A 23,778-nucleotide genomic window follows, 5' to 3' on the forward strand; every position below is an offset into this window, starting at 1 on the left:
ACACTGGCTCTGTGCAGCTGCTTGGCCTGCGCAGCGTGACCTCTGTACTCGTCACGCTGCGCAGGGATGTACTGCCGGGGAAGGGAGAAGCCGGGCAGTGTCTGAGCACACGCTCAGACGCTGGCCGGCATTAGTAATCCCGAACTCCCGGGATTGGAAACTCCTATTCCGGGATTGACGCCGGAGTGGAGTTGATTTTATATAGTGTGGCGAGCGGACGCGGATTACTTTACATGTATACTGCGCCCCCTCGCGGGGTTCGCCGCGCTTCGCTCTCGGTGGCTCGCTGCGCTCGCCGCACTATGTAAAATCAACTCCATGCCGATGTTGATAGTGGGGGTATGAAAAGGTCGGAGGACGCGCGGCGAGCCACCGAGCCTGAAGTGTGGCGACCGGATGCGGATTACTTTACATGTATTCCGCGTCCCCCCGCGGGGCTTGCCACTCTTCAGCCTCGGTGGGTCGCTGCGCTCGCCACACTATATAAAATCAACTCCACGCCAACGTTGATGGTGGGGGTATAAAATGGTCGGAGGATGCGTTCCGCCTCCCCTTGCGGGGGGCGCTGCTCTCGCCACGCTTTGGGGTGGTGTTTTAGGAACACATTCACACCTGCAATATCATACAGCTGACACCGTAATGAGGACATGTGTTAATGAATAACTGTAATTTACTTAAATAATTTAATTGAAGAAGCATAAATAATTAAGATCATTGATTACAATAATTAATGAGAATAATAAGAATATATGAACTTTAAAAACAACAACATTAATGCTTAAAAATCAAGAAATAAAATCACACTCAATCATCCTTAGGGAGGAGCTTAAGTGCTTGGAGTATGCGGTGGAATGGGTCATCAGCTCCCAATGTCTCTCTCCACATGAATTCCAGTAGAGAGGATTGGAGCTCATGTCGCGCTGTGCCTCTTTGGCGCTTATTGCGCCATTTACATGCACCCCACAATCTCCACATTCTGGGTATGAACCCCTGTGGCTGGGTCAATGAAATTGTAGCGATGATTGACTTGGAAATGTTGGTATCCTGCCAGTTCAAGCTGCTAAATGCTGTATGCCCTCCAGCAGTCCGTATAGATAGTGGTGCCCGGCTCTATATTGTCAATTATACAGTCCATCAATGTGGTGGCATCACGCTTGGGCACCATTTTCAGGAAACCATATTCGGTTTCCCGACATATTCACCCAAAAATCCACTGCTGTGGTAAAATCCGTCCGATGTTACTTTTGTGCTTAACAAATAACGTCTCATCTATCTCCACAATGTGGCCAGGTCCACTGATCCGCCGCTGTGGCTGCGCCATAATGTCCAGGGCGCAAGCCTCCCGCATCCAGTGGTTGTACAGGACCGCAGTTTTCTTAGAAATGTGAAGCTGCTGCCCACAATACTCAATGGAGGTGAGCTCCTGTGCCCAGGAGTAAATGATGCACACCTGGAAACCAGTGGGTCGCTCTGAGGCTCACCTTCAGCCGGCACACTTTCACATGGCACCGCTACATAGACTCGTTCACTGATAGGCGCATTACGTGCCCATACGCGCAATTCTGCGCCATCGGAAGGAGATAATGCTCTTGGAAAAACTGTATAGCCTCCTCCTCCGTCTGAGGCAAGCTAAAGATAATCATTGATGCAGCCATTTGCGAAACTTTATATAGATCAGCAAAAGTTAATCAGCAGCTCTGAGGGATGCTTCCAGTACTGTCAGAGAATCACCTCTGAATGATTTCTGAGAGAATCTGACAGGGAGCGGGAACGTGAGTGGTACTGAAATCGCATTGCACGCCACTATAACGTCATGCGATACGATTTCACTACGGTACTGTACGTACTGAAATTGGACGCCCTGCTAGGAAACAAGTACCAAAAATATTATACTGTATGCTGCTTTGTGGCTGTGCGAGTCCGGTTCAGTAGTAATCAGGGAATTAGTGCTCGTTTTAGCACCCACAAACTTTGAAAACCGATGCAGTTCCTGTCGCTGCTGTGGTGCTTTTAGCACAGGTCTGGTTTGCATATCAGTGCTGATATACAGATACCACTGTGTTAGAAGCACTACAGCAGACAGCGACACCCCAGGCAGGCAAGAGGAACTGCATGGGTTTTCAAAGATGGCAGGTGCTAGAATGAACACTAGAGAATATTGCGGGTTTTTGATGAACGGGCAATGAACATAGAGTAGTTATATGATATCCTACGAGTGGCTTGTACTGGAGTCATTTAAATGAACATTTATTTAAATGACAATAGCATGTTAGTTTAGTTTAAGTTTTATGTTATTGCTGCTTTAAATCTAGCTGCTAAATTGCCAGAATTGTGCCAGTGTCTGAAGCACACAGGACATTTAATTTGGGACATTAGGTTGTCGTTTTATGTCTGACATATGCTTGCTGTTGCAATATAGGTTTCCAATGAAAAAAGATGTTTGACAGAAAGGAAGTGGAGCTTAAAGACTGTGCTTGTAACTTTATTACGTATTCATTGTGCATCTGATCCAAAAGAAAATTATGTATATATAGGTTTTTCTCCCATATACTGTAATGGGGCTAATAGCTGTTGCAGGTGAGATAACAGCAGGAGGCAGAAGTAAAATAGATTACATTTATTTGATTTTAAGGGACTCAGTGGGCTAATTGCTACTCTGCCTCATAAGATTGAATGGAGAATGTCCCATCCTGAGCATATGACTGGCATGCCCTCTCTAGTGTCCACAGTACTTCCGAGAACATGATGAATTTGGAGACTGGTAGTGCTGCTAATGTAAATGGTATGGGGACATCAAAATGTATTGCATAACATTGGGAACCTGATGCAGATTTTATATCTGCCAATAATAATGGTTAATGTCATGGGCTGTCATGTTGTGTGCCATCTGCAGGCATCATGAGGACCTTGGCAGTAATCTTACTGGTAGGAGGTAGACCTATATATTTAGGTTTGAGGTGCTAGAAAGAAAATCTGCTGGTAGCCGAAACCCTGGGTTAAAGGAAATTTACATTGAGTCTCACCTTGTGGGAGATGCAGATTTAGGTTGAACACACATACAGCCAATCTCTCAGCTGATCGGATTAAACTCCCCTGATCAGCCAAGCAGTGTGTACCCAGATTAACCCCTGTCCACATGGAGCTAGAAATAGGTCAGTGTGTACGGCAGATTGACTATTAAACTGCACATAAGATGTGACCTCCTGATCCATCATTTGCCATTGCACTCTTAAAGATCAGCTAAACAGACCTTTTAAAAGAATCTTTCACTGTGACCAGATTGGTTTACTTTGCCACGTCTCTGTATGGTTTCCCTTTCACCATCAGTAACTGCTTGTTAGTAGCTTCCACCACTGTGTTGCAATGGGCCCTACACACGTAGCGATGTGCACCAGCAATGGGAGATTTAACAGGTAGCTTCCCAGACTCTAGATCACACAGAAAGTGTCAGCAATGTGCACCTGCGATTGTGCTGAGCAATATAGCAAGGGCGATTTTCAGGGAATAAAAAAGGGTGGAAATGTTAAATAATGGCTTGGCCCATCGCACCCGATTTTTTTAGCGGCCGCGATGGCCCCGATTTTACCCCCGATGACCGCGATTATGATCGTTGTGGCCGTGCTAGGAAACAAGTACCCATTAAGTAAATGGCCTGAAATTGCTATGTGTGTAGGCCCCATTAGAGGTTAAGTTGCTGCCGCCACCAGGCTACTTCATCTACAGCTGCTGCAGCATTTGCCATTTACAATGGACATGCTGAGAGCAAGTGCACCGACACTGAATGCAAACTTGGGGCAGCCAGAGAACTGATAAGTATTTAGCACAAGCAGAATGCAGGTTTCTTGAATCCAATCGGATATTAATAAGTACCAACATTTCCTTTTTAGTGTGCCTTTTTAGTGCCTTTTTCGTACATTTGTTTTAGAGTATATCTACCTTTTACAGGTAGTGTCCGGTCACTGCATGTTTTGCCTTTTGAAAGATATATTGTGGTATCTGACATTTTATATATTATTTATTACCAGTTTATATAGCGCACACATATTCCGCAGCGCTTTAGAGAGAATATTTGAACATTCATCAGTCCCTGTCCCAGTTGAGTTTACAATCTATATATCCCTACCACATGTACACGCACACACACACACACACACACAATCTAGGGTAAATTTTTGTTGGGAGCCAATTTACCTACCAGAATATTTTGGGATTGTGGGAGGAAACTGCAGAACCCAGAGGAAACGCATGCAAGCGCGGGGAGAATACTGAATACTCCGCACAGCCATGGTGGTAATGCGAACACAATGATCATGATAAACAATACACTGAACGTACTGCGGAGAGTTGGAATTGGCAGTACACTCTTGCATCTGTTTCTGTATATGAAGCCAGAATACTACAGGCAGCTTGTTAGGGCAGAGAAAAGGGTCCCATAACACACAGGTTCTCAAACTCGATCCTTAGTTTTGCAGGTCTCCTCACAGAATCACAAGTGAAATAATTGGCTCCACCTGTGGATCTTTTAAAACGTGTCAATGAGTAATGAGTGCACCTGATGAGAACTGTTGGGGTCCTGAGGACCGAGTTTGAGAACCCCTGCCATAACATATAGAAAAGTATATGTATTAAACCTTTGCAAGCACATACGCTGTAAAGCTAGCCATACATCAGAAAGATCGATCTTAAGATCGATTGCGCTCATGATTGTGTACAATTTCCCTTGAAATCCACAGCAGTCCTTGGTGGTTTTTGGACACACAATCCATCATACAATCAGTCTTAAGGTGCCCATACACTAGTAAGATTTATCTTCAGATCTGGCTGGTTGGAACAAAAACATGGCTATGGATGAGTGACAGTTTGTCAGTTTTCCAGCATTTCCAAGCAAATGGTCAACTGTCATTTGCTTTCATCCATAACCATGTTTTTGTTCCAACCAGACAGATCTGAAGATAAATCTGTGTGTGTATGGCCACCTATACAATCATCTGCTGATTGATTGTGTACATAAGATGTGCACACAATCTGCATACAATCCATTTTACAATCAATTGAGATTGTATGATTGGGTACAATATCTTTCTGATGTATGGCCACCTTTAGACCTATCTGAAAGAGGAATTGAATTCCTTGGGATCGAATGCAAATTATTATTCTGGAAAGGCACGTCCCGTTCCTTAAGGTGCCCATACACGCACCGATTTGCTGGTACTTTTTGTGCTAGATCGCATCGCAGTGCGTGCGATGCGATCGAAAGACAGTACAAAAAGTATGTGCAGCACATACTTTTGGTACTGTACGATGAGATGCTGCGGGAGCGCACATCTCATAGCACACATCGCACCCGGAAAATCGTTGTGTGTATGGGCACCTTTTACATTTCAATGTTCTCCTATGGTGGCACTACTATAAATAGCCTTCGTGTGCACCCAGGCAGACATCGCACAGTATTGAATACCACCTTTGGGTAGCTGGACTACTTTGTCATGCTTTGAGTTGTAGGACAAACTTCATAGCCAGGTGACCCCTTATACCACCTGGCTATCCGATCGATATTTTCAGATCACCTACAGTAGTAGCGTACATGTTCAGTATTAAGTAAGTGGAACAACAGGTATAAGGGGCCACCTGGCTATGAAGTTTGTCCGACAAGTCAGAGCCCTTCCGGCATGACAAAGTAGTTCAGCTTCCCAAAGGTGGTATTCAATACTGTGCAATGTCTGCCTGCGTGCACAAGATTCGATATTCTTGAAGTGTCATGTTAGCTGCATCAGGCAATGGAGCAGATGTATTAAGCCTGGAGAAGAGAGAAACTGGAGATAGAGTGGAGATAAAGCACCAGCCAATGAACTGTTTTTTGAAAATCACTGCTGGGAGTTGATTGGCTGGTGCTTTATCTGCTTTCATTTTTTCTCCACTCTATCTCCAGTTTATCTCTTCTCCAGGCTTAATACATCTGCCCCACTGTGTGCTATGCCACGGCCAATGGATAAAATGTCTGGTTGGTGTGACCTGCCTTTTATCTGACCTTCTACTATGTGTATGCCTGGCATAAGCTTCATGGGCAGATACACAGTCCTCTGTTGTGTTGTATAATTTATGATTAACTATGCCAAGCTGTCATTCTCCCTGAATTACTACTACAAGTTGAATTGCAAAAAAATATAAAATGACTTTCTGGTTATTTGTATATGAAAGCTAAATGCATTTTATGTTTAGACTTGGGTCCTGTCTCCAAGATATCTTATTATGGTATGTAAATATTTCTGTACAAGCATTTTAGTTATAGGAGACTCCTCTAGAGGGGCAAAAAGCATCTGAAAAGAAGTAGGGTAGATGTCTGGATTGGAGTTCTCCAAACCTGTGCTGTACCCTGTGAAGTAAACATTGTTGATGCTAATTCTTATACTTCTTTCAGGCAAATGCACCGGGACTTTTAAATGGTTCAGTCCCGGTGCGACCCTGCATGTGCGGCCTGTTCAGATTGCAGCAGTGAACCGGCAATATTGCCGGTTCGCTGATGTCAAGAGGGGGTGCGGCGGAGCGGCGGCGCATCATCGGGGGTGGGGGAGGAGGCAGCGCTTAGAGATGACACTGCTCCAAGTGCTGCATCCTCCATAGTATGAACAGGAAACGGGTCGGTCGACCCGTTTTAACCTGTTCGCACTGCACAACAACAAGGCAACAAACTTTTAAGAACTCTGCCTTTTACCCTGTTCTGATTGCCATGTTGCTACCAGTTAGCTGTAACCGGTAACCCCTTTCACAATGCACTAATTACCGGGTCGAACCGGCACGAAACCGACTTGGTAATTAGCTGCGATGTGAATTAAACGTTAAAGTATTTTTCTCTACCGTCCAATGGGATACTGGGCTTCACTACTATGGGGATTGAGACCTCCGCAGGAGAGACAGGCACATAAAAGAACTTTCAGTGTGGGTGCACTGGCTCCTCCCCTCAATCTCCCTCCACTAGTCAGTTTTGAAAAATGTGCCTCAGGAGAGGCAGTGCTTCTGGATGCTCCAGAGTTTTTTCCACATTTATTTTCAAGTTTGTTATTTTGGGGCGCTGTAGTGACCACACAGCTGTCCTGCTTCGTGGGTGTCAGGGGAAGGGTCAGTCCCCGACCTCTTCAGGTGCAGAGCTGACCCTGCTACAGGACAATCCAGTCCTGCGTGGGACTTGTCACCGCACAGCATTGCGCTGTAGCGAGCAAGTCCCCTAGCCGCCGCACACCCCTGACAGGTCTGAAGACATCGGTGGTGAGTACAGGCTGGGGGTCCCACAAGGGGTCCCCGCAGCCATTTCTGGTGCGGCAAGACGACGGCTAGTAATGGCGGCTCTCCAGCAGGGACCGCGTGAACACCGCGTCTGATAACTGGCATAGGGGTGCTGCCGCTGGACCACCAGGGACACCCCTCAGGGTATAATGTATGATATATATTTTACACCTTTAATAATGTCAGTATAATTATATGTAAGCGCCAGCTCCGTGTAAGGGGGCGGGGCTTCACTCAGAGCGGGACCAAGCTCTGCTGGGCGCGCTGTCACTTCCTGCTTCTTCACACGCTGCCAGACTCCATTACAGGGCTCCTCACTGGTGTGGTGGATCCGGGTACTTGCAGCACGGCAGAGACAGCAGGTTTTTATAGCGATTTAGCGCTGCTGCGCTATCTAGCTTAGTCAGACACTGTGTTGTTTATATCACTGTGTTTAGCGTTACCAGCTCACCCAGATCTGTGAGTTCAGGTTAAGGGTGCACTTGGCTCCCCAATTGCTCTGTTTTTTCCCCACTGTTTAGTTAGACACAGCATAAAGCAAGCACATAGTCTGTTTTCACTCAGAGGAAACACATCCAGTGTGTGTGCACGTGTGTGACTGCGTGGGGGTTGTGTTTGTTACTACAGACATTGTAGTACTATCTCATCATGGTGAAAAAGTTCACTTGTATGGTGTGTAGCACCAAGTTTGTGCCCAAGTCACAGTCCCAGGTTACTTGTGAGGCTTGTATGTCACCACAGCCCAGTAGTGCTGACACCCAGATCAGTGGGGTTCCCCCACAGCTTGCGGGGCAATCGCAGGCAGACGAGCAGGAGCCTGCGTGGGCCTCCAACATAAAGACCTTGTTGGATTCTGTGGCTTCACAGCTTTCCACTAACACTCAGCAAACGCAGAGGGTTCAGAGGGAATTGTCCATGTTATCTGCCAGGGTGGATATTCTTCATACCCAAAATGTACCTCCCCCGCCCGCACAGCCTCAAAAGAGGCAGGCTACTGCTATGGATCCTGACACAGATGAGGACGATGAGGACATATTGGAGGAGGGTGAGGAGCAGGGTCTGCAGGAACCAGCTCCTGAGACGGCAGTACATGGTCCCGAGCCCCTTATCAGGGCCATTAGGGATGTTTTAGATCTCCCTGTAGAGGCATCCACAGAAGGGAGATCCTTTCTTCATGACTCAGAAGAAACTGCTTTCAGGGCTGCATGGCAAAACCCTGATAAGAGGTTTACTCTTTCAAAAAGGTTCACAAATGCATATCCTTTTGAACCTTTGGGCAGAAAGAAATGGGAGGAGCCACCGGTAGTGGACTCCTCTGTTTCCCGCCTCTCTAAGAAGGTGTTGTTACCAGTCCCAGGGGTATCCACCCTTAAGGACGGGGCGGACAGAAGGCTGGAAGCTACCCTCAAGTCCATATATACGGCTAGTGGGGCATCCCAGCGTCCAGTTTTAGCCAGCTGCTGGATGGCCAAGGCTATTCATACCTGGTCAACCCAGATTCAGGAAGGCTTGTTGGGTGACATGACTGTGGCCCAGATAGGGGACAGCCTGCGTCACATTCAGGATACCGCAAAAATCCTGTGCGAGGCACAAAAGGAATTGGGCGCAATTAACGCGCGCAATTCAGCCATGGCGGTGTCAGCCAGACGGGCCTTGTGGCTGCGGCAGTGGTCTGCAGATGTAGACTCAAAGAAGAGTGTGGAGGGTATTCCCTTTACAGGAGAATGGCTGTTTGGCAGTGAATTAGACGGTTGGATTTCCAAAGCCACGGCAGGAAAATCTACCTTCCTTCCATCAGCCCCCACGGTTGCAAAGCGCACCTTCACAGGTGCTTCCCAGCAGTCCTTTCGTGGGAACAGGTTTCGCCCCAAGGCTAGGGGCGCCTCCAATGCCAGCAGGGGCACGAGAGGCAAGTTTAGGAAGCCTAACACCTCCAACACCCAGGACCGTCCAAATGCCGCGACTTCCTCTAAGCCTGCAGCATGACGGGGTTTTCCCGCCACGAGACTCTCTCGCGGTGGGAGCGCGATTGTTGCATTTCAGCCATGTGTGGGACGCCTCGGGTCTGGATACCTGGGCCAGAGGTCTCATTTCTCTAGGTTACAAGCTGGAATTGGACAAACCCCCTCCCAGACGATACTTCAGGTCGGCACTTCCAGCATCCCAGGAAGATCAGGTGCTCCTTCAGGGGGCCATTACCAGGCTGCTTCAGTCTCAGGTAATTGTACCGGTGCCAGTCACGGAGCAGGGCCAGGGATATTATTCCAACCTATTCCTGGTACCGAAGCCAGACGGCTCAGTAAGACCCATCCTGAATCTAAAGTCACTGAACCCCTTCCTGCGCGTGTTCAAGTTCAGGATGGAGTCCTTGCGCTCTGTGATCGCCAGCCTAGAAAGAGGGGAGTTCCTGGCCTCTATAGACGTCAAAGACGCCTATCTACACATTCCTATCTGGCCCCCACACCAAGTCTATCTCAGGTTTGCCTTGGGGAACGACCATTACCAATTCCGGGCGTTACCTTTCGGCCTGTCGACAGCCCCGCGGGTTTTCACAAAGGTAATGGCGGAAATGATGTCACTACTCAGGCTCCGAAGGGTGAATGTAGTGCCATACCTGGACGACCTGCTAATAAAAGCAGGGTCGGCGGAGGCTTTAAGCAGTGCTCTCAATCTGTCCATACAGGTTCTAAGAGACCACGGGTGGATCCTAAACATGCCCAAATCATCGCTGGTTCCAACCCAGAGGATGGTTTTCTTGGGCATGATCCTGGATACATCAGAACAAAAAGTTTTTCTGCCGATGGAAAAGGTCACTGCAATACAACAGCTGGTCAGGGAGGTCCTACAGTCACCTCTGGTACAGATCCATCTTTGCCTCCGGCTTCTAGGCAAGATGGTGGCTTCATTCGAAGCAATACAATTTGGCCGCTTCCATTCCAGGACTTTTCAATTGGATATTCTGACAAAATGGTCCGGCTCCCCCCTGCAGATGCGCAGAAGGATTGGCCTTGCAACAAGAACCAGGATCTCGCTACAGTGGTGGCTAGATTCATCCAATTTGTTGGCAGGCAGACGGTTCCAGATCCAGGACTGGATTCTGGTAACCACGGACGCCAGCCTGAGGGGCTGGGGAGCTGTGACACAGGGAGTCCGCCTACAGGGTCGATGGTCTCCACTGGAGTCAGGCCTTCATATCAACAAGCTGGGGTTGAGGGTGGTCTACTATGCCCTGTTACAGGCAGCTCCATTGTTACAGGGAAAGGCGATCCAGGTCCAGTCGGACAATGCCACCACTGTGGCCTATATAAATCGGCAGGGTGGTACCAAGAGCATGCCTTGCATGAGAGAAGCGTCAAAAATTCTGTCCTGGGCGGAACAGAATGTCCAGGCCCTGTCTGCCATTTTTATCCCGGGGGTCGACAATTGGGAGGCGGACTTCCTGAGTCGTCACGATCTTCACCCGGGAGAGTGGGGCCTTCACACTCAAGTGTTCAATGCCATAGTGGATCTGTGGGGGCTCCCTCAGATCGACCTGATGGCTTCACGATTGACCACAAGGTAGCAATGTACTGTGCACGGACCAGAGACCCAGGGGCGATAGCGGTGGACGCTCTCACCTGGACCTGGGATTTCCAATTGGTGTACCTCTTCCCACCTCTCCCATTGTTGGCTCGGGTGCTAAAGCGGCTCCGGCATCAGGGGACGGAGGCCATACTGGTGGCACCAGACTGGCTAAGAAGGGCCTGGTACGGGGACATTCAGGCCATGCTAGTGGAAGACCCGTGGCGTCTGCCCCTAAGAAAAGACCTGCTCCTCCAGGGCCCGTTCGTCTTCCAGGACTTACAGCGGCTACGTTTAACGGCCTGGAGGTTGAGCGGCAGATCTTAGTCCACAAGGGTCTCCATCCCTCTGTCGTCACTACAATGATAAAAGCCAGGAAGCCGGTGACGGCTGCTCATTATCATGTAATATGGCGCAGATATATTGCCTGGTGTGAGAAGAATGACTTGCCTCCGGCCAGTTTTCGATTAAACAGTCTGCTACGTTTCCTTCAGGCTGGCCTGGATAAGGGACTCAGATTGGGTTCCTTAAAGGTCCAAATCTCTGCACTATCTGTGTTTTTTCAGAAAAAGATTGCGGCCTTGCCGGAAGTGCAAACCTTCTTACAGGGGGTGCTGAGGATTCAGCCCCCCTTTGTGCCTCCCACTGCACCATGGGATTTGGAAGTAGTTCTTACTTTCTTGAAATCAGCCCGGTTTGTTCCATTGGAAGAGTCTGAGCTGCGACACCTCACTTGGAAGACTGTTGTTTTGCTGGCTCTAGCTTCGGCCAGGAGGGTGTCCGAGCTCGGGGCCTTATCTTGTCGGAGCCCTTACCTTGTGTTCCACAACGATAGGGCGGAACTCAGGACTAGGCCACAATTCCTTCCAAAGGTGGTGTCAGGGTTCCACCTAAACCAACCTATTGTGGTTCCTTCTAGCGCGACACACCCAGATATACCAGATACCTTGGATGTGGTCCTCACCCTTAAGGGGTATGTCAAGCGCACAGCTAGGATCCGTAAGACGGACAGCCTGTTTGTGCTTTATGATGCGCAGAAGAAGGGTTTACCTGCTTCAACGCGTACCATTGCCAGGTGGATAAGATGTACTATCCAGCAGGCTTATGCATCAGCTGGTTTGTCGCTTCCTTTTTTAGTAAAGGCTCATTCAACCAGGTCTGTAGGTACCTCTTGGGCGGCTGCTCGAGGGGTGTCGGCAATGCAGCTATGCAGGGCCGCAACTTGGTCAGGGCAACACACATTTGTGAAGTTCTACAGGTTTGACACCCTGGCCAGGGAGGATTCCCAGTTCGGGAATGCGGTTCTACAGCAGAATCCGCACGTTCCCACCCGTTCTGATAGCTTTGGGACCTCCCCATAGTAGTGAAGCCCAGTATCCCATTGGACGGTAGAGAAAATAGGATTTTGGGTACCTACCGGTAAATCCTTTTCTCGTAGTCCATATGGGATACTGGGAGCCCGCCTCAGTGCGGCTTTTTCTGCTGTCAGACCTACTTTATGGTTAGGCTTATTGCCTTGTTTTCTATAGGATAAATAGGACTATAGATTTGTTCTAGTTACAGGTGTCCTCTTAAGTTGTTAGGATTCACCTCTTTTATATGTTTTTTGTTCGTTTGGGTGTGCTGGATGAATCTCACCACAATACATTATCACATACTCCTCACATGCTCTCCTTCGGCACAGTTTTTGCATTAACTGACTAGTGGAGGGAGATTGAGGGGAGGAGCCAGTGCACCCACACTGAAAGTTCTTTTATGTGCCTGTCTCTCCTGCGGAGGTCTCAATCCCCATAGTAGTGAAGCCCAGTATCCCATATGGACTACGAGAAAAGGATTTACCGGTAGGTACCCAAAATCCTATTTTTCACATAAAGCATAGGAAGGCATGGTGCAGCTTTGCTTTTGTGACTACAAGTCTAAGCATGCCCTTTTGGTTCTGGTTGTTGAAATTAGTTTTGGGAAACCTTTCAGTTTGTTGCAGGCAGACTGAGCTGTTTCTGTGCCAGCTCCAGCTATGCCTGTGAAAGCTGCTATCATGTAACTGCCCTTTAATAGATGTTAATCTCATTGACCGATCTGCTTTCCAGGAATAGAAAAATTTATCATCTTTTGCTCTTTATGCTTTACTGAGAACTCGAGTTGTTGTGGTTTACAGCAAAGTTCCAGTAACTGTGTGTTTCACTCATTTTAATGTCTTAAAGAGAAACTGATACCACTGTTACTTACCGTACTTTCTATCCTGTAAAAAAGCTGTATTTATTGTATTCTTATTTTGCCCTAAATACACAGTAAAACATTTATTATACTAATGTTGATCTACAGAGGAAAAATTGGTTCTCCACTTTATTACATTTCCTATGCTTCTGTGCTGCAGAGATAATGTAAATCTCCCTTTCCATCTGAAAGAATGTCATTCTAAATATAGGGACCTTGTACAATTCCTCCTGTAATGCTTAAGCACCATACACACTAGACAAGAAAGTGAAAGATATCAAAAGGCCCCTTCTAGAAAAAATGTAATATCTAGTGTGTGCACTCCATATCGTACTCCCATTCAACATTAACGAGCCCCCTCCCTCTTGCAGGTACCAGCAGCCAGTTACACTCCAACTGAGCAACAATTGAATAGCTCCATTGGGTGCCATCTGCTGGCTGTCTGTGACGGGGCATACTGGGCCTTGTAGTTTCAGAACAGCCAGAAAGTCAAAGTTTACAAGCTTGGATTAGAAGGTCTATTGAAAAGGACATTCATCTCCTACAATGCTGGAGGAGACTCTTTTGGAGAAGGATTCATTATTCAGGAGTCATGGGGTCAATTAAATTCAGCATGATCTGAATAGTGCTGGGAAAGAGGTGCTGGAGCTTTTCGATTTTGTGTGAGCAGAAATCCTTCTACACTTGTGTCACACAGCAGTTTCCAGTCTTTACTGTGGTGTAAACACCATCCTGGCCGACACTTATGTCAGAGAATGCCGGTTCTCATGCCTTAACACGAGGCGAAGTCACAAGAAACCGCATTCTCCAGCATAACAGCAGGGTCAATTGAATAGTTCTGGGAGTTCCTTCCTGGTGCTTTTCGACCTGTGCAGAATAGAATTGACTCCATTGAGACTCGAAGACACCAGCAGCAGTGCAAGAAATGTTAGGGAGGACCACACAACATTACCAGCTTCCTTTTGAAAACAAAACCAAGTTTATTGTATGGAGTTTGTATGTTCTTTGTTAGCGTGAATTTTGTCTCTTGCTCCTCTTTTCTATCATAGTATAAAATATATTGCTAGGTTTATTAGCTACTGACAAAGTGGTCCTGTTTTTATGGGAATGACCCATACAGTAGAGATGGGTCGTTGACGAACGAGGTGGATCTTTTGGATGGATCCCATAAAAGAGTGAGTGAGCGGCCGAACCCAAAATGGTGAACCTTCATTCTTTTACTTTGTTTCGGTTTTCATTACAATGCATTTGTCTAATCTCAGCACTGCCACTCTGGAGACTGAGTACAATTCTGCGACTGCAAGTGAAAGAAAGAAAGAATAACAAGGCTGCTGCTGCTAGGGATGGCCATCCGTGCAGACGCCATTGAAGGTTGCCATTGATGGCGATTCTGCACCCAGCCATCGATCAGTGTTTTACTCGGTCATGTATGTTCTTATTCAGCTCAAAAAAAAAAAAAATGGCAATAAATGTTTGTAAAACAAATTATGCTTCGTTGTTATCAAATTGCCCCTTGAACCCGAAGAACCAGCTAAAAGATCCGGATCTTTTCACGGGTCTCTCTCTCGATACATATATATATCTATATATATATATCTGTCAGACCGGCACTCAACCCAAAGATAAGCAAGGACCTGGGTGCCCGCTGGAACTGTGATGTAGTATTCGGTGCTGTACAAACAGCGGGACTCCACAGGATTTTTCAAATAAACAGTGTGTTTATTAAAACAGATGTTTAGGGCCATAAACGGAACCCCTTCTTTTAGAACCAGAGACTGGAAAATCTTTGACAAAAGGATAATTTATGCATAGTTAAAGGTTGAATCATTGAGCGGTATTGAATTACCCACGATCATTGATTGCAGGTAATTGGCTCCTCAGGACCTATCCAATTAGCCTGATAAGCCAGCACATGCTTTAGCTTATCAGGGATTTAGTTCTGCTTGCCTCAGGCAGGTCAAACAAAATCCTCGAAAGCAGTTCCGTTTTAGCTGCAGCAGCCGGAAACATGCTGGTTTCACTGAGCCTGCGTGCGTACGTGCATGCATGCCTTTTTTTTTTTTTCTGGGTGATCTAATTTTTTTTAGACTGATTTAAAAAAAAAAAAAAGTTAAACATTGTGAAAAATAGTGAAAATAATGGTAATTGGATACCCCCTATTGTATGACAAATGGTCAGATTATACATGGCTTTTTGTTTGGATGTGTTGTATAACTACAATTTTAATAAATTATATATAATATCAATATATCTATTTCTATATCTCTGAGGTGTATCCAATGCTGCCGGTGATTATGGCTTGTTTTCAGCGACGAATACTGAGAACAAGCCATCCTCACCAACAAACCCCCTCAACGGCATGGAATCCCTTAAACGGCAAGATTCCCCTGAAATTCAGCAAGCCCGCTGCATTTTGTGGTGAGCCCCGCACTTGATGGCCGCACTCAGTTTCCACCTAGCTGAAGGGAACCAGCGAGTGAAGGGGACTGTGTTGAATACTCTGATGGCAAGCTATCGGCAGTGCTCGCCTTACAGTTCGCCACCCGCATTGAAAATATATATATCTCAAAACTTCTTGAGGAATCCACACACTTTAAATTGGTAGAAGTTGGGGTGCCGGTCCAGACTTAATCAAAGAAGAAAACTGTATATCCAAGGATATAGACAAGACACCACAAACATATTCACCCATCCTTAACATGGCAAACAGCCGGCAGTCAACTAATCCGTTTCGGCAAAACGTGCCTTTCTCACAGACTGTCACAGACTGGTTTGTGATCCCCTATAATTAATGGGTTTTTTTTTTTTTTTGCTGATGCATTCTGATGCTCAGTGTTTTGACAAAATAAAAAAAGCTTCTGTGATGGATTCACATTAAAAGAGGAGTGCTGTCTTGTCTATACCCTTGGATATACTGTGTATATATATATATATATATATATATATATATATATATATATAATGACACACACATACACAGTATATATCTATCGAGAGATAATGTGTTTGTGTGTGTGTCTATGTGCTTTGAAAACAAAATATAGAGTGTATACAGAAAATCGATGGTTTAATCGACATGTGCATTATTCTCCCTAAATGGTAAAATAAAAGGCCAGAACCATAATTTTGCTTACATTTCTGTAATGATGTTGGATACCACCCCATTCACCCCTGTAATTTGGATACTGATCTATGGGGTTCTGTCCTCAAGATGTGGCTGGCCATGGGAAATAAAATGAATGATTATGGTTATTTAAATTATTTAATTTTTAAATATTGTTTGAATACTTCATTTTTGGTTGCCAGTATGTTATCTATGGTTTGATGCATAAAACATACCATTAAATATAATTTTTAAGAAATTAAATTATTATTATTTTTATTACTACTACTACTACTACTCTCAAAGATTTCTCTGATTTAATTGTTTCCGCTGCTGCCACTAGTTGGAACCTAATGAAGCAATGCAATTTCTCCATTTGCGCAGGAGTGCCATTCCTTCTTTCAGGCTCACAAGGAGAAATGTGCAAAAACTCTGTGGTGAAGCTGTATAAACTCCTGGTTAGGGCACCGTAAGCAGGAGTTTAGAACTGTTTAGCTGTTATGCACATGAAAACCAAGTCAGTTGACGTGACTAACATAATCTATAATGTGTGGCCTGAACAATCTAATAACTCCGGCCACTCACCCATTATTGCTGCACCCAAAACAATTGAATTCCTTCTCCCAATTGAAAACATAACCCTGGTAGAAAAATAACACTTGTGAGTATAATTTCTATTTATGATTCTTTTGTTTAACTTTCTTTTCTGTAATATTTTTCTGAAAAAATATAATTTGGTTGTCGAATCTTCTAAAATGTTCTAAAAGCTGACAGTGACTACCATGTTGCATTAAGATGCAAGCTATTAACAGTAGCTGATTTCAAAGATTTTTGTATCACATTCCTCCCTCGTTTCCAGTGACTGTTGTGCTTCTCATACATGTAGGAACCTGCAGCCTGGCGGCCTTTGCTCGACATGTAAAAGTATATCAGAATAGGTAGATGCATTGTGGGTGCGGTAACTCATAACAAACTAACAATCAGGTTGTGAATGTCATTTTTCAATTAATGTTTAAAAATGAAAGTAAATTTCTGATGGGTTGCCATGAGTTGCAGCTGTTTTTTTAAATTTCAATGTACTATCTCAATGTACTGGCAGATCATGCTGGGACTGAAAGGAGTCAACTCCTCTGAGTACACACTTTGTATTGATCATATGGGTCTATGCCTTTTTGTTTGTATTTCTCTGGAGCAATAGCCTCAACATGTAATAATATGTATGTGTCATGTTCCTAGCAGTACTTACACAATGCCATAGACTAGGCAGCAGTGGCGTGCGGTGAGATCAGTGGCTGGTAAGGCACTCGGCCAGGCTCTTGCACCCGCAGCATAGCAGGACGAGCTTCCGCACCGGCAGGGGAGTCTGAACTTTTTTGGCTGGCGCGCTGCCCCCCTTATTTTGACACCCCTGTGCACTGGCGCTGCTGCTCGCTCTCTCACTCTCTCTCACTATACAGCACTGACAATGCAAAGTGCCAGTGGCGTAACTTCATTAAATTTGGCTGAAGGCAAAATAGATGTTGGCGTCTCCCCCACTTACACACGACAATGCTTCATACATCCAATTTAGGCCTGACAAACAATTATGCATTGTTTGGAGTGCAACTTCTTTATTGATAGATAGATAGATAGATAGATATATTGTGCGTAAAATTAAAAAGTAACAAGGTTGCCTACCTGAGTGCACCCAGGCTGAGGTCAAGCATTGGCAGGAGGTTTCAGTGCCATCACAGGTAGGAAAATAGGTGTTTAGCCCGGGACACTTATGTAGAAAGTGGTAGGTGGAGAGTCTACTGCTCACGGGATCGGGCGGTGAGGTAGTGGGTGGGGTTGGCTCTGGCCCTAACAGAGATGGGGAGCCGCTCTTCAAGCTGCTGCCTGCACTACACTGTCATACAGGTTGACAGGCATAGAGCTGCCGGTATTGGCAGTATACAGCAGCGGGGTCACTGTCAGCAGAGCAGGGAGAGCGCCTCTCTAGCCCGGCACCTGCATGAGGGTAATACATTATTCTGCAGGGACAGAGAAGACCAACTGAGTGATACTTTGCATGGAGAGGGGATGTAGGGGGGGGTACTCCATAGTGATATGAGAGACAAGGAAAGTGCAATACTCAATGGAGAGAGAAGACGATGGCCAAGGAAGAGCAATAGAGGGACACGGGGAGAGATACTCTGCATGGAGAGAGGACATGGGATCACAATATTCTGCAGGGAGGGGTAACGGGGGCAGTAAGATACCATTGATGGGACACACCAGCAGCTGGGAAGAGCCCCCTACAAAAGCCTGATGCCCAGTGGGTACCCCACCTCCCAGAGTTCCACCACTGCCCAGCGCCCAATCACATCGGCTTCAGTGACAGGGGCATGTCTTCATATTTGCTGAAAGCACGCACCTGTCACTGACACACAGATTTATTAAGCTATGTGAAGTGATAAAGCGTCTATGATTTATCACTGGCCAATCAGCTCCTAACTGTGAAGTTACAGGCTTGGTTTGAAAAATGACAGGCCATTTGAAAAATGACAGGCCACTGATTGGCCAGTGATAAAAACCAGACACTTTATCACTACACTGAGCTTAATAAATCTGCCCCTGAGCCACTTTAATGGTGCCACTTCCACTGTTTTTTTAATGGACTTTTTCGGCCCTCTGCATGTCCCCTCCCCCAGCTTCCAGATATTTATTATGGGCAGCAAGAGGCACCACTTTCTGTGCCTCTGAAATCAATAATATAGCAATTAAAATGATTAGATTAATATAAAGAAGATACTTATGACGCTATGTGTCATAAGTATCGTCTTTGTGCTATTTTCATCATTAATGACAGGGGACGCACTGCCTCCCCTGACTGCACATCCCTGCTAGGCGGGCACTTTAAATGTAACTAGATGAAAGACAGTCAAAATAAAGGCTTCTGTAATGTACTTTCACTTTGAGATGTAACCGTTTTTAGCCTACAAACTCTCCACCCCACCCCCATTCCCTATCTGCTCTAGGAATGGACATCAGAGCAGCCGCCATCAATGGCGATACTGCAACCAGCCATCAATAGGTAAATCTGCTCCTACCTCCATTCTCTGCAAAATTTCCTTTTACTTTCTGTAATGATATCTTTTAGCACACAAATGAGTAATTTTGGTCACTCGCAGTACTTCACCTCCTAGAGGTGAGGAATAGTTAGTTATAAATAGATGGATATAAAGATAAAGCAAATATAGTGTATACTGTGTTAGGTAAAGCTGATTGCATCATGGACCGTATGCTGTCCCTGGGTCGACAATGTCTAGGCCGACCACTATTGGTTGATAGTGACTAGGTCGACACTTACCTGAAAATGGTCGATTATACCATAGGTCCGCATTGACAGAAGAAAGACACAAGCTTAAGGTCGACAGACACGGACGACACTCAAGAGTAGTCAGACTTGGTTCATACTTTATTATCCAAGTGGGCATATAGTCAGAATAGTGTGCCGAGTGCAGCGGTACACTTATACAGTGCCCATGTTGACATAGACAACAAAAAATGTGAAACGCTTGTGTCGACCATGTCCACCTTCCTGCAATGTCGACCTACAGTATAGTGTGTCGACCTAGTGACCGTCGACCAAGACATTGTTTTGGTTAGGATGTGTAGCTATATATCAATGTATATATTGCAATGTGTGATGTACAGTAAAGGTGCATATACATGGAATGATGCCGGAAGCATTCCGATATCGTTCACGAGTGTATCAAATCGCAGAACGATTTGATACACTTCACAAAAGATTGGTTTATGATCTTCTTGCTTGCAGGAAAGACCATAGACCATCATTAACGATTGGCAGGTCAGCGCATCGATTGATTGGGAACTCCTGCATTGTTCTTCAAATCGTTCGGTGTGTACAAGGCTTAAGTCCTAGATATACCTCAGTATGTAATGTCATATGCTGGTCTGCAGCAGGATATTTCACTATGCAGCTTGCTCAATCTTCCTGCCATCCGTCTATATATCTCAGATATTTCCCATAAATGACCACATTTACATAAATGACGCATGAGCACAAGCCCCAGAGGAGGAAGGTCTACTTGCACTTCCCAAAACATCCTCTGTACAAGTCACTCTTCATTAACCTCTTGTCACATAGCCTCCATCATAACTTCTGCTTTTCACTCATCAACGAGAACCTGAATCACTATTGAGACCGTTTTGTGCATCATTCAATACTACAAAAAGGAAAGCAACCCATTCTTTATAGCTCTATGTAACAAACCAAAATGACACTTCAGGATGGAGATGCGGCAGTTATTTCACTTCTTTTCTGTTGTGATTTTTTACTTCATTTGGCTGAGAGCTTTCATTGTCTCCCAAGGGGCTCTTCATCTACTAGTATGGAGACACCGATGTTGCTTTAATATCTTACACAGATGTTGTTATAATAGTAAAGCCTAGGATGCCTGAAGTATAAAGTGTATCCCATGCATTTTTATTTTTTTTTCTACTTTTATTAATGAAATGAGATTAAAATAAAAATGGCATCAATCAACAATCTCAAATCAGTCAATTTACAAGATCTACGGATCTAATAAAATTGAGGTTACCAAAAGGAAAATGGGCAGACTTAATGGGCCTATCTACCATCAATTTCTCTGTTTCTACTCAATAAAGCTACCTTTGCCTGATAAATGCATTAATGGGTTAATGCGCACTAACACATTGGTTCCCCAAAGGGTCCCTTTTATTGTGGACTTTTCTTTGCAGATATACCAATTGCAAGGTTCCCAGCGATGGCTCACGCTGGCGGAGAGACGCTGCATCTGATGCTCGAGCGAGTGTCTCACACACACGCACATCCACTGCACTCAGTGGCGGGGAGCAGAACCCTTGCCCATCTCCTCTACAGGGAGACAGGGCAAGGTTAGTCCAGGTAGCTATAGGGGATCGTGGTGAGCCGGCGGTGAGCTCCGCCAGAACGGGGCATGCAAGCGTTTCGTGCACCCTTGTTGTCGTAGAAGATCATGGCTCTCCAGTGGCCTTGGTTGAGCTCTATAACGAGTTTGTAAAGGAAGAGAGCAAGCGGAATTCTTTAATGTGCACTGCTGCTTATACTGTATATGGTTCTGTCCCTTTTCATTATCCAAAAACTTTGGTAGTGAACTGTAATCTCCAACTAGACAGTCAGATTGTGTCTAATCTACGTATTCGCTGCACATCCGGAAACGTATTGCACACCCCTCCTTTATATACATACACTTGATATAATGTATATTTACTCTACTTTAAATACTTCCGTAACTGGAATATCGCTGTTGGGTTTTTTTTTCTTGTTATTATTGGCACTGACCAGCACTGGGGACCTGAAATGCTTCCTGTTCTCTCTTGCAGGATATCCGACATGAAGCCAGCGACTTTCCATGTAAAGTGGCCAGACTGCCTGAAAATAAATCCCGCAATCGCTACAGAGACGTTAGTCCTTGTAAGTCTTTGCTTTTCTTATAGGTTTGACTAGGGTTTATCTGTGTAAAGTTGTATAAACAGTTTGGATCCTTTGCCAATTTCCCCTTTCCCTCTCCTCTTTATTCCTCTCTCATCTCTGATACTCTGTTTAGGACAAAAAATAATTACATTCCCATGCCTACTTGTATGTGTTTATTCAGCAACAGGAAAATAATGAAAACTGGGCCAAGTTCATTAGTAAATACTTTTGTAAACTTCAGATTATGCAGAGCCCCATGAAGACATCACAGAAGTGCATTTTAAAGCGTCACTGTTTTGAAAGTATAACAGATGTCCTGTGTCTGTCTCTCCTCATTTGTAGCTCATCTCACAGTCTTGGCTAGATACAGAACTTCAAACAAATGCGCAGTCACCCTTTGTGCGTCCACTTATCTGATACTGTGGGGTAGATGTATGAAGCAGTGATATGGGAGAAGTGATAAAGTGCCTGGTACTTTATCACTGGCAAATCAGCTCCTAACTGTTGGTTACAGGCTGGGTTTAAAAAGGGACAGTCAGGAGCTGATTGGCCGGTGATAAAGAACTAGGCACTTTCACTTCTCCTCCCTTATAACTGCTTCATACATCTACCTCAGTACTAGGATAAGTAGTGAATTGTCCATTTTTGTTCTTCACCGCCTATAATTAGTGTAACCATCATTCATCTGTTGGCGCATAACTTTGTTCTCTATGGGAGTGGTATATTAAATCGACATGGTCTAGGTGGACCCCAAAATGGCGACACAAGCAAAAGTTTGACCATGAACAGATCAACATGAGGTCTTTTTTTTTTTTTTTTTTATCATTGTTGACGACCGATCACATGGATCCCCAACTTCTGTACCACCTTCTTATGAACCAGGTGTCTCAGTGTGCTCAGCACGCTTTACAGTTCCCAATTGGAGTCCACGTGGATGGTGAAGTATGAAAAAGTACAAAAAACTAATGTCAACCATACTCTCGTTGATCTTCTGACCATGTTGATCAAATATATGTCGACTATATGGTGTGGAACCTACACATTGGCTGTCAGCCGTGCTGTGAACAAAAGCCTGGCTGCACCTTACTCCAGAGGTGGGGAACCTTTTTTTCTAGGAAGGGGCATTTTGGAATAGATAAAATCCTTCGGGGGCCATGTAAAAATAAGCACCTTAAGTCCCCTGCTTCCCCCGTCCCATGCTCCGGCTGCCACTGAATAACAGAGTGAAGAGAGACTGCTGCAGGACGCCTCTCGCGATAACTCGCTGCCGCCCGCATCACCACCTCACGCGAGAACTCCCCCCTTCCTAGTCTCACTAGCAAGCGGGTGGGCCGGACACTCAAACTGGCTACGGGGCCGTTTACGGAGGTTCCCCTGCTCTACGCTGTCACAGATTCTGGTCTCACAGGACCTGGCCAATTGGGGATTCCCTCTTGCCATCAGTAACCACCTGTTAACCCACAACGCAGTAGGTGGGTATATCGCTGCTACCACGTGGCATCTGGAAGCACAGTTACTCACTTGCTGTGGTATATGCGTCAACACACTGCTGACACACCTGGCTAGTGTCGGCTGGTTCCCCACTGGTCACTGACCGCAGACCAGGCCTCTACAGTGGTAGCTGGAGGTGCTGGGATCATACCAGGACAGGCGGAGGATGGGCCTATGTTTGGCATACCATTGCTGGTCACAAGATGAAGCAAACGTTGTCTTCAAGCAATGCTGTTTATTTACTTGAATATAAATCCTGAAAAGGACCCTCCCCTGTCGCCAGGGGGCACAGCATACCAAGAAGTTACAGCAAGGTGATACACATGTACTTTATATATTCAGAAAAACACACTACGAGTAGCAGGATTCAGATCCTCCCATTTACCTTTGGGATTCATATACCAAACAATCCATCTCACTGTCAATGGATAAATATATCCGGATTACAGGTCAAAAGGATCCATCCAATTTCCTTAGAATCTCTAGCACCTGTAGAAGATTACCTTTTTGACGCTTCCCACAGAGAAACGCATACATGCCCGTTACTAGTAACACCTTGCCCACAGGAGCTGCAGACAACAAGCACACTACCTGCTGTGCACTTATCGGCATCAGAATCTGGGGAATCCTTCCCCAGTCATTTACAAAGTGCATTCATATATTTATA

At 45.5% G+C, this 23,778-nt stretch overlaps 1 protein-coding gene across 1 annotated transcript in view; it reads left to right on the forward strand.

Annotated features, from left to right (window-relative positions):
• PTPN1 (protein tyrosine phosphatase non-receptor type 1) overlaps nt 1-23,778 on the forward strand; it is a 100,382-nt gene that overhangs the window by 53,771 nt on the left and 22,833 nt on the right. Inside the window, exon 2 of the mRNA XM_083146473.1 lies at nt 21,530-21,620. Coding sequence (XP_083002599.1) covers nt 21,530-21,620 — 91 coding nt within the window. The remainder of the gene's footprint in view (nt 1-21,529; nt 21,621-23,778) is intronic.

Source organism: Crinia signifera, chromosome 6 (assembly GCF_055691185.1).
Source record: "Crinia signifera chromosome 6, ASM5569118v1, whole genome shotgun sequence".
In the NCBI taxonomy this organism is placed as follows: Eukaryota; Metazoa; Chordata; class Amphibia; order Anura; family Myobatrachidae; genus Crinia; species Crinia signifera.